The 12,528-nt window shown below is 42.8% G+C and overlaps 1 protein-coding gene across 2 annotated transcripts in view; it reads right to left on the reverse strand.

Annotated features, from left to right (window-relative positions):
* Positions 1 to 560: 560 nt before the first annotated feature.
* cpped1 (calcineurin-like phosphoesterase domain containing 1) overlaps positions 561 to 12,528 on the reverse strand; it is a 59,320-nt gene continuing 47,352 nt past the window's right edge. For both annotated transcript variants that reach the window (XM_080788726.1, XM_080788725.1), the window contains exon 6: positions 561 to 1,460. In XM_080788726.1, coding sequence (XP_080644852.1) covers positions 1,231 to 1,460 — 230 coding nt within the window. In that variant the 3' untranslated portion in view covers positions 561 to 1,230. The remainder of the gene's footprint in view (positions 1,461 to 12,528) is intronic.

The following is a 12,528-nucleotide window of genomic DNA, read 5'->3' on the forward strand; positions in this document are numbered from 1 at the left end:
AGGTCAGCGTGCTGCAGGCAGCTAGATTGTTATGTCTAGTTAGTGACATTAGGACATGAGGATCCAAAGCTATATATGTTCTGTATGTATGTAATAAATCTTGTGAACGTCTTAGCGTGATACTGTCTGGTGTCATGTTATTGTTCTCCCGGGCCCGTCCGTCTGTCCGCCGCCAGACCAAAGAATGATTCAACCGGGTCGTCACACCCCACCCAGCCTACACACAAAAGACCGGTCTGTCAGAACCAGACGAGGGTCCAGTACTTAGAATATTACAACAGGTAATACCCTAATGGTTATGAGTAAGTGTCCTACATACAGGTAAATAGATACAGGTCCCGACCTCCTGTTTTTATTTTCAACAGTGAGTCATCCTTGCGAAGAGGTAGTGTATTTATGTTTTTTAGCACTCAACTGGTTATTTAGTTTATTCGTGGTAAATCTGTAATGCTGTTCCAACAAAGAACATGGTGGAGTGGAGGAGTGATATGACCACCATTGGGAGTCAGTGTAATTTCACTGCCTGGTCTTTTTAATCGTTTAAATACCTCACCGTATTAAACAACAGTTTGCATACCAATTTACATACAGATCTAACAAAAAACTATTGTATGCGAAGAATCCCTGATCCCACGTGAATAACACTTTTCAAATCTGCCCGGAATGAAAATAGCTGAATAGCCCTGACGAACAATCACAGACCATTTCTTCCAATCTTGTGTTGTCACTGGTCCAATATGGCAGCACGTTCCCTCACAAATCACTCCTAACCACCCTACTCTACACATTCTGTAAACGGCCTCTGATGACAGCTCACTCTGTCGCCTTTGTTCAGACCGAACTAGAGAGATACCAGCTGTTGGGTAATCAAGGAAAATAGGTAATTATTGCGAAAACATTTGCTAGTGCCAAAATCGATTGTAAATCTTCAACTCAATTCACAGTTTGCCGCCATCAAGGTTTTGACCCCCCGTGTGGGATCAAGTTGACAACTGATTTAATCACTGCTCAAATATACATTCCTCAAATCCGCTAGTGTCTGATTGTGCCATGCTGAAAAGGAAACAGCTGCTTAAATTATCCCTCATTTCTCCCCATCCTCATCCTAATAAATAGGGGAAAAATCTAAACGGTAAACGTAGCCCTAGTTACCACAACAGGACAAACAGGTCACCAAATGGCTCCTCCAGCACTCCGGCTCCTCCTCCCGGTGCTGTTGACAGTGCCTACTCAGGCCTGCTGAAGCAGCTTGTGGAGGTCAGCGTCCATACCGCCGGCGCTCAGCTGCTCCAGGCTGTAGTAGCGGTGGACCACGGCCTCTGCGGTCACCACCACCACCCTCAGCCCGTGCGTGTCCTCGCCCAGTTGGCAGCCGATGGCTGAGCTCACCACCATGTCCAGCCCGTCGTGGAGGCCCCCCGCATTGCGGTGGTAGTGGCCGGAGAAGACCGCCTTGACGCCTGCGAGAGAGAGAGAGAGTTAAACCCATTTAGATTTGATTATACACGTCTTCTAAATCAGTAGTCTCAAACGTTTTCGTGCCAAGTACCCCCATCTGAAAATGTTTTGTGCCAGGGACCCCCCAGAAGAAGAAAAACCAACATTATTTCCGATCACTTTCAAGATTCTTCAAAAATAGCAGATATACAAGCTTGCAGTGTGAGCTTGTGTATCTGCTATTTTGGAAACCGTAAAATCTAAAATTACAGATGCCTTCCTGTTTTAATGGGTTAATTAAGAGAGAGAAAGGGACAGATTAAGTAAAGCACCACTTATTAGGTGGATTAGTTTGCGTTACTCTTTTTGAGTATTTATGGTAATGTACCACTACCAATATTTCAAACATAAGAGGGCATGTGTCTGTAGCAACCGTGTGTCTGGTCACAGACATAGATAATAATAACTCTAGTCTACATGATCACTGAGAGATGTCTTGATGATCCAATGATGCAGTGAAAGTCGCAGATGGAATTGAACGATGGAATAAGCAAGGCATACATACTGTATGAAGCATGTGAAATACATTCGTGACAGAGTGGTCTAGCCTGGCCAAATACAAGTCATAGAAGAGACTCTCCATCAGTCATTTCCACTGCATAGTTCAATGAGTTGAAAGTGTTCTTTTCAACAAAGACAGGATGTCAGCGTAAATTGACTAGAGGTGGAGAGACAAGGAGAATAAAATGGTAATCAATATCAGAAGAATAATAATCCTGATAAAAGATATATCAGGATAAATTGAGAATAATTGAGAAATGAATGGAAAACAAAGTGTTCAAGCAGTGTACAAAGATGCTAACGCACACCAGTCCTTGTAGCGGTGCCGGGACACGGGAGAACTGCAGAAGAAGTCTTGATAAAACAAGAAGGTGGCCGCACACGCCAATAGCCAGAGCGCCAATATTTTATTAGCACGTAGCACGTAAGACAAATTAACCCAACGTTTCGGCAGTTAAGCCTTCATCAGGGAAGATGAAGACAGCACATAAATGCAGTACTCTCATTGAGGCCTGCATACCTGGATATCGTGGGAGCACTTTTTGATATCCTATATACACAGGTATAATGTTTGTTTTGTCCATGTTTGTTTCGTCTGATAATTACGTTCATAAAATATGTATATATACACATTGGCAGCGATGTTGGAAGATAACAGCGCTTATCTTCACTTCACACGGGTGTGATTTTTAAGTTCAGCACTGCCCCCTATCCTCTCCACCGCCCGCACTGCTCCTAGTTTAAAGACTAAGTGCAGCACCGTGTTCCATTAGGCCTGATGTACCTGTCATTCTGTCTGCAGATGCATATGTTACAACAACGCAGCGTTATGCAAAGCGACCCTTAAAGTCAGTGGTCGGCTCCACGCAGAATAGCAATGCCTTCGTATTAGCTCTATCTCAATGCTTAATGAGAATGTCACATTACACAGACAGACCCATGGAGGGGGAGAAAAGTAGAGAAGAAGAGTCCATACTAAAAGTAAAGAGAGAGGAAACAATTAAGAGGCAGCAGTGGCTTTATTTGTGACTGAGACAATGGACTGATGATCTCACGTCTCTTGGTGATCTCAGTCTTCTCCGTTGCAGCTATTTAAACTCACTGGACGTGGAGGTGGTTTGGCTGCCATTTTTTAAAGACAGCTTTAAAGGTAGAGTAAGTGATTTCACTTCAACTTTTAATGATGTCTGTTTCCCAGATAGTTTAAAACAAGTGGGTTGTGCACATCCAATCCCTCGCTGGTGCTGGACAATAGGTTGATACAGTGTAGAAGACAGAGACGTCCGCACACAGCTCAGCTGCACAGTGTTTTATTTATTTAAAACGATGATATTAATCAGGTTGTAACGATCTTTCCCCCCCCCACCTATTTACACAAATTTAATTTGCATTGTGAGCTTGTAGATTTTGTAATGTATAAAATAGGGTTTAAGTGGTTAAACACTTAATACTTAATATTATGATATCCATAAACAGATGCTATCGAGTCTCATATTGCCCAGCCCTAGACCATGTATGGATCAACTAAATGATCACTAAATTACTCATAGTTTCTTCTTGTCTTCATAGTATTTTCATTACATGATATTTTATTGTTGAGCAATAAGGGATAGGATAGGTTTTTAACTTTCGAACACCGAGTACAACATGCATTTGTTTTCATATTTCTTATCTTAAGTGTATTGTTTATTCGATGTATTTTAAAAGTGTCCGAATTAAACAAATTATTCATTCAAAGGTAGCCTGTGCATCGGTCTTCCCAGATATCTGCACAATAAAGGCAAGGAACACAGCACCCCTCCCCTGTTTCCACTCTCTCCTAGAAGTTATGTACTATTCATTACTATTACTGCCACAATGTCAGCATCGTACAATTGCACTGAATCGTCAAATATGACTCGCAGAATTGCGCTGCACCATACAAATATGACCCACATTTATATGAATAGTCAGAAAGACATGAGGACAGCGGTGGCACACCCTGGACTGTTGAATAATGAATCAAATACAGATGCAAATGGGTGATCTGGGAACTGTATGTGCACCTAGAGTACTGTATGCTCAGGATTAATTAATTTGCAGTCAAACCCTGTGGGCTGTGGTTATACTGTGTGAGTAAGGGCAACACGGCATGAAGACCACCCTACTGTGCGTTGCGGGTGGGCCTGAAGCGATATAATTTGGAGCACTTCCACCATTTTTTACACAAAGCTGACTCGTACAAATAGAGTGGGCTTCACGGGTAGGTAGTTCGTGTGTGTGTGTATTTTGTGAATATTCTCAGAATGCAATGATCTCATGACCTGGGAACTGCGCAAGCTAGCCAAGGGGGGCTTCCACATTGTTTTGTATCTTTTGGTTTTAATAACGTCAGCTTTACTATATATATGCTCTAATTTACATTATGTTAAGTTCTGCGGTTCCTCAGTTGAGTCCAGCAGATGAAAACACAAACTAATATACAGTACAACAGAAGCAAAAGGGAAGAGGGAAAAAACTATCATTTGATGAGCACTAAATGACTCACTCTGTGACATGGAAGGGGGTGAAAAATCGGTTACAGTAGTCTTCATGCGAACGCTGCCTGTGACTTCTTCGTAACCCCAATGTATGTGGTGTGTGTGAGAGAAGGGAATTTAGGTCTGTAATTATCATGAGAACTGAAGGACTGCGTGAACCAGCTGAAATGAAGCTCAAAGTACTTGGATGGATTTTCTTTTACCTCTCAGCAGCGAAACCCCACCAAGAACTGTGCAATTACACTTTTTGAGGGCCGCTAGCCCCTCCAATGCATGGCTTTCCGAAATTACACCATGTAGCAGCCAAGTCTATGGACTTTTAATGTTTGTTTAGAGCACTAAATGTATACATGAGACGTCATATGGCCGATATAAATACAACTCGTAAGTAATTTAATTTCATACAATAACACAATGCATTCATGTCTCAAGGAGGACGATGAAGATGATGGTGTGACACCACTAAAGCACGATTAGGACATTTACTTTTTGATGGGCAATATCCCCTCCTATGTACAGCTTTTAGTGTGCGTGTGTGTGTGTGTGTGTGTGTGTGTGTGTGTGTGTGTGTGTGTGTTTGTGTCAGTGTGTAAACAAAAACGTTGTCCTAACACAAACATTAAATGCCATTGACAATGAATGGACAATTTTGAGTGTTCGTGTAAACAGTAAACACACAAGCCACTGGGGCGGCAGACCCTGAGCCACCGGATGGGAACCGCAAGGTTCCCAATTCGAACCCGGGCTCCCCCAGAGTTAGTGTCGAAATGTCTGTGAGCAAGACACTGAACCCCTAATTGCTCCCAATGTGCAGGTTGGTGCCTTGCATGGTTTTTTCCGGCATTGGTGTGTGAATGTGTGTGTGAAATGGGTGAATGTAATGCACAATCTCTGTAAAGCGCCTTGGATAAAGGTGCTATATTGCGTAACACAAACATTGAAGACGAAGGTGAGGACGCAAATTCATGAGATGATGATGTGCTATGATAAGAGCGCCCCTCATTTAACACTGTGATTTTATTATTTATTTCTCAATTATGCATGACCATGCCCCCCCCCCCCCCCCATGTAAGTAACATAATTTATTTCAAAACATAACAAAAACAGAGTACTTGAAAGGCCATAAACCATGGAAACTCCTGTTATATTGATTACAGTGGTAAGGTTTTTCTCCAGTGTGAATATGTTTTATGGTGTCTCTGTAGGCTACATAAATGCCTGAAACTCCTGTGACATTGTTTACAGCTATAAGATTACTCTCCAGTGTGAATATGAAAGTATGTTTGTATGTTGGTGTTGTCTACCGGTCAAAATGTATGTTTGAATGTTGGTGTTGTCCACCGGCCAATAAGGGACCACCATTCTTGATGACGTGATCGGCTGGGTATGTATGTATGCATGCATGTATGTCGGCGGGTAAGAATGGTGGTCCCTTATTGGCCGTTGATGGTGACGTAACTAAGGTACATTTCAAGGTTGGTATAAGGTCAATAACGGGTCTAAAGGATTTAGGAAAGTAGTTTAATAGTAATAGACATTAGTTAGTAGCAGCACATTACTTGCACTCTGCTTGCACACAAGTAGGCCATGTATGGCCTACTTGTGTGCAAGGCGCCAACTTGCGGCAAGTTGGCACCTCGACAGATTGCATTTCTAGTTTTCGTCTAGTTTTAGTGGCTGTAATGTTGTGAGCTTGTAGATCTATTTTCAGAGAGTGCAAGAAACAAACTGGATCTCTTCTCCACTAGTCCCTCCCTAACATTTTTGTCTAGTTTTTATTTGTTGATGAAATTGACAATATATTTAGTTTCCGTTTTAGTCATCATAGCTTTGTTTTTTATTTAGTTTTTGTTATTGTTTTAGTCAACGAAATTAACACTGTTCTCAACTATTTGAATTTCAAGGACTCCCATTTTTATAATGCAAAAGAAAGGCCACATGAGATCGTACACATTTCTCTAGAACTGAGACGGTGTGATGCCTAGTGTTGAGTCGTTTGGCTAGGCATGGATTAAAGAATATAAAGCCTAGAAAACGTAGGCTACGGTTCTGGCGGGCTGCCAGACAAAAGTAATTATATGCTTTCTACGCTTCTGGCGGGCTCCGTGTTAACCAGCCAAGTAGGTCGGACTAACAGGATGACCGACTTATGGGCAGTCCCCACGAAAACTATACCTAATGTGACAAAATTATGCCTAAAGTTGCAAAATGATGCCTGATAAAAGAGAGTGGGATTCGATCCCATGTTATTGTGACTGGAAGTCTAACACTGAGCATAGCACGCCACTGAGGCAGCCGGCAGAATCGGGTTTCGGTAGTGATTTGAATGTCATGTTGGTGGACAGGAGCATGGGAGAACCATTGACCAATGAAATGAAATGAAATGCTGCCCTCAGAAATCACATCTCCGGTGTGCACGGCCCAAAACATCATCCGAGGTGGCATTCCCTTCCTCCAGGACGTGAATGCCAATTAGGTGTGCTTACCCCCAGCCAAAATCTGTCCACGCTGCTATAAGCCAAGGGATATCACAACATCAAATGCCTTAACAAACAAACAAATAAACTACAGGATCGTTTATATGGCCATCGAGCTGCTGAATATGGCATGTCAGTCATATATAAGCTCCCATTACACAGGCACTAACACTTCACTGCCTGTTTGTGTACACATGTTTATATTTGATACAGTTTTGAGGTTGTATTACATAAGTAACTGCAATTCCTGGGAAGCTAGTACAAAAAAAGAATTCCACCCACACCTTTACACCTGTATTCTTGTGATGTAATTACTTTAAGGGCTGGATCTGCTTCAGTTCTCGACCCACTCCCACCTACTGTATGCTGAATATATCAAGGGCATAAGGTAGCCTAAGGGAAGTGAGCCGGGCTAACGTGCCTAAAGTCTAGTTGGTGTATAGGGATCTCATTAGCTGATGTTAAGTCACCCTGGCACCCTCCAGTCTCAAGGTCTCAAACACTGCTCAGGGAATGGATCGTGGTGAGCTGAGGAGACAATCTAGTTGGAAACCAACAGCTACTGTAGCCATCTCATGGAAGGCTGGCTATGCAGATCTTTAACTTAATTACCAACATCGTCTCTGGCCCTATTTTTTAACACCCTGGCCTGCGCTGCTTCCACTGTAGGCTACAGTACAGTACAGAACTTAACTTAATTACTTATCGTCTCTGACCCTATTTTTTAACATCCTGTGCTGCTTCCACTGTACAGTGTAGACTAGAGACCTTAAGCATGTACAGTGTTTCTCCGAGGCAACCCCTTGAGGCAGTTGTGGAACAGTAAAACCGTTTCGTTGTCACTCTTACAGTATTACAGCATGTTTCCTCACTGCCACTGGTAAGCACCCTGTAACCAAAAATTGCATGCAAAGGTCTCTCGGGGTCACTTTACTGGGCTTTTAGCGAAGCCATTTAAGAGACACAATCTGACAGTGGATCGGTGACAACAACATACAATGTAGCGCAATCCATAATTCATCTGAGCATGTCTGTTGAAAAGCGACATCGTTATGCATTGTCTAGAGATCGTACCACTCAAAATGGGCTCTTTCGTTGAAAAAAAAAGAAAGGGGAAAGAAAGAAAACGTCAACGAAATTCACAAGGGTCTTCTCTAGAGCAAAAAAGAGAATTTCAATCTCACCAAAATTGTGTGCATGAAAAGAATACCGGTATATAAACAATATGACGACAAAAGGGACGACAGCAAAATAAAGAGAATAGCAGAGGTGAAAAACAAATCACTTAAAGATGTAAAAATAAAAGAAAATATCTGATTAAATTGTGCTAGTACAATATTGTGACATAAAGGAAGTCAGGCAAGGCTTCCTCTCAAACTGGAGGGATATGTGATGCATCATAATGTAGATCCTATTTCCAGTTCTTTCCTTTTTGAGTGGTGCAACCACTCCAAGGAACAGCAATGTCTGTGTTCACCTATCTGACGTTAACCTACAGTACCTATGTGGTAGTTCACTATACCATGTGACTACCGTGTGAACTGAGTGGTGCAACTCCCCCCCCCACCCCACCCCCCCCCCCACACACCTCTCTCACTTTCTCTCTCTCTCATTATCAGGCAACAGTGCAGCACTATCCCTCTCTCTGTTTCTGGCACAACAGTGCCCCTACTGATACTTATAGTCATATACTGGTGCTCATTAACCAACACATAGGCGGACACATAGGTGAACACGGACATTGCTGTTCCTTGGAGTGGTTGGGGGGGGAGGAGGGGGGGAGTTCCAGACCCACAAGAACGCACCCAGGGTGCCGGCCCGAATTCCAGCGAGCCGCCCCGCGTCCGAAACGGTTGAGAAATGACAGAGTTACCGTGTGGGGGTCCCTCTACTGTACCCTGTACAGTACTGTACTGTCACTGTACTGTACTGGCACACCCGAAATCACCATATATATAGTTATTATGTGCGTGTGTGTTTGTGTTAGGTTGCGCACAGGTGGTGAAAAACAACCATGCTGTTTTCGTGCTCAGACGCACCCACCCAGCCAGCCACCCACACACACACACAGCTCCGTAAGGGAGTGGGTTGCACCACTCAAAAATATCACTTACCCTACCTTTAAATATACATTACATTTACTATAGACTTATAAAAAAAGGTTAAAGCTCTATATTCTGAAATAAAAAATCATATATAGTGTTTGTTCATCAACAGGGGTCTCCCCAGCTCTAAACAGGAAATCAGGAGAGAGTAGGCCTACTCATTTATAAGCTTCAATTTTATAGTGTTCCAGTTTAAAAATGGTCTTACTCTTTTCATTTATTTGTGATCCTGTATGAGTTCTCTATCCTGATTGCAAAAAGGTGGCATCCCGACCTGAAAATGTATTTGTTTTTAACCATTCTTAACCAGTAACTAAAAACACATTGAGACTGAGGCCTGGCCCTGGGCTACACTACACATATAATTATGTGTATTATTGGATGCAGCAGAGCATCCAATAATAAGTGCGGACAGTATGGTGCGAAGCTTGAACAATAGGTTCATTGCGGACCAAGGCCAAATGCCATTGAGCATTGTACACCAACAAACAAGTCTATGCATGGTGTGTGCACTGCATAGCCATGTGAAACTATTCTCGTGCCGTATTTTGCTCTCCGTTCCATGGTCATGGACGGGGAGAGAGAGAGAGGGTGCAGAGAGAGAGAGAGGTGTGAATGCAATCGCATCAAATAGTGTGGTTTGTGAGAAAATATACAGTGGGTCATGTCCAGTCTCAAAGCGCGCCGTGCGCACATATGGCACATCGCTCTCCTGTTTAGGTAATAAAGGACGCACCCGGGGCGCCTGCTGTCCAAGTGGTCCAGGCGCATGCCACATTATAGGCTGTGGCCTGACAGCGCGTTGCGTGTTCACGTCCCATTCATGACGACCTTTGCTGCATGTCTCTCCCCTACTCTCTCTCCCACTTTCCTGTCTATCTTCATTTGATACTATCAATAAAGGCAGAAAAGCCAAAAACTAATTATTGGCCGAAAATACATCGCTTGGATGCACCTGGGACATATCCTCAGTGATGTATCCCAAGGTCATCTGGGTTTTGAGTCTCGCGAACATCATACCTCTCACTCGGGTGACCCAGCCGGGCTGATCAGTCCCGAATTACGTCCCAGTATAGCTACCCTCGATCAGACCCACTAGGGAAAGACCAGGGCCACACAATCCTTTGGATCCACTCCAGAACTACTCTACCGGGACTGGGAGGTACAATTCTGGCATGTGGAGGGACTAGGCTCTGTGGGTTGACTCCTGTACGGGCCACCCCTACGTCTCACCAGGTCCACTCCTGCTCTCACCAGGAGTACCCCCAGGACTCCAAGCAGCCTACATTATAACGTGACATTTATTATACACCTCGAAAATAGCCACTCCACAAGCTCACAACTGTTTGCGGACGAGACACTTCTATAGGTCTGACTCTGCTATTATTTTCTGTGCAGGACTTGCCAGAGCAATGGTAAAGTGTCTATCATTTTTTAATTATAGAGTAAAGAGTCTGGATTTGGAGATTTACGCACATAGTGTGACATGCTGACAGACAGCACCTCTCTCTCTCTCTCTCTCTCTCTCACTCATTAGCAGGCAACAGTGCAGCACTATCCCTCTCTCTGTTTGTGGCACAACAGCGCCCCTACTGGTACTCATAGTCATATACTGGTGGGTGAACAACACATAGGTGCATAGGTAGGTGCATAGGTGAACATGGACATTGCTGTTCCTTGGAGTGGTTGCACCACTCAAAAATATGATAGGCCTACAGTATGTATTTGGCACCTGTGTAAATATAAAATCAAATATAAAAACGCTTACAATTGAAACCTGCTACAGCTGTGAATTTCTCCTGTGTTCAATGTGTTTCTGCGTGTGTGGACAGATATCAGATATCTCTGTCGTATTTTTTTAAACTGAGGACGAAAATATCCGTTTCGCAAAAGATCCATATAAGTATAGCCCAGGCCCAAGCCCAGGAGTCTCTTTTACAAGTGGGAACTGGCAAAATACACAAAGTACATTATGGACAGGGGAAAATAAATATATGTATATGTATACACTATACAGTATACCGGTAGTATATATACAGTAGTTTAGGTGGAGAGATGGGGAGACCTATTTTACTTAGCAAACACTCTATAGCAATTATTGGTATTATAATATAGATCTATATTTAACACTTATTTTATTTTGAACGAAAAGAATAAATAAATAATGAACATAAAAAAATGCCTTTGTGAAAATAATACAATACAAAAGCAAGACAGCCAAACAGAAACTGGAACATACAAGCAAAGAGCATTCTATTCCCAGGCAAAGATCCCACAAAAATCGAGAAGTAGTTGAAATTCCGCAAAGACCCCACTAAAGTCGACATAACAACAGCCAAGCTATAGGAGGGTATAAATACAACCTGGCAGCATCATTTAGCGAACAAAAGGAGATGCAGGAGGAAGTGATTGGCGACGATCAAGGGACTTGCGGGGAGCAGTAATGGGGGAGATTGTGTGGCTGATTAGAGGTCCTACTCACATTGTCATTAAAGCTATTAGTCAGCGGCATGGCAGGCTCACTAGCGAGGGGGAAAAGCCTAATGGAGGCATGAGGTGACAGGTTGACAGACAGAATGAGAAAACAGCTGTATTACGTAGGGATGTGTTGGACAAAGGCTTTTGCATGGGCAGTCAACCTAGTGCCAGGGTCCCGATTACATCACATCCTGTGCATTGAAATGAAAATAGAATAAAGTGCGCCCTTCGGGGCACTTTGCCCTTTCTCACATGAAGGCCCCGCCCCCCCCCAATATCTCCCTGACACTGCTGGGCAGCCTCCCAACTGTCCCCATTACCTTTGAGTGTAATCTATATTGATCATGTACATATATTGTACAGTTGTAGTAAGCAATGCAGAATTATGTATGAAATGAAAAGGTTGTGGTATAATTTGTTGAATGCAGAAGTTATTACAATTAGTGACTTATAGGGCTGTATTTTGCGTGTCTTAAGTACCAGGTCTTATTCCCTAACTTGAGTAAACTAAAGACCTGGAGGCGTGGTCAATGCTCTTTGGCCACTCAGAATAGCCAAATGGCATTGATCACGCCTCCAGGTCTTTAGTTTACTCAAGTTAGGGAATAAGACCTGGTACTTAAGACACGCAAAATACAGCCCCTAAGCAGCAGATCCTTATAAACATTGTTGCACTAAATACTACACAAACACAAGAACACTTGATTTTGTGAAGTATGTAGTATGCACAGTAAATTGACTGAACAGATGTGCAATGTATGGACACACTGCCTATATATGGAGACGTTGTTCATAGTTTTAATGCATGTTTTAACCCGTTTCTATATGGAGTGTACTTTTATATCTTTATATCTTTTATGTCTTGTCTTTTAAAGAACAATTGTTTGTTTGTTGTACTTGAACAATGACAATAAAGAGTTATGGTATTTGCGTTTTTTTGTGCGTTTAGCA

This window comes from Protomyctophum bolini (genome assembly GCF_963924005.1).
Source record: "Protomyctophum bolini genome assembly, chromosome: 18".
Lineage (NCBI taxonomy): Eukaryota > Metazoa > Chordata > Actinopteri > Myctophiformes > Myctophidae > Protomyctophum > Protomyctophum bolini.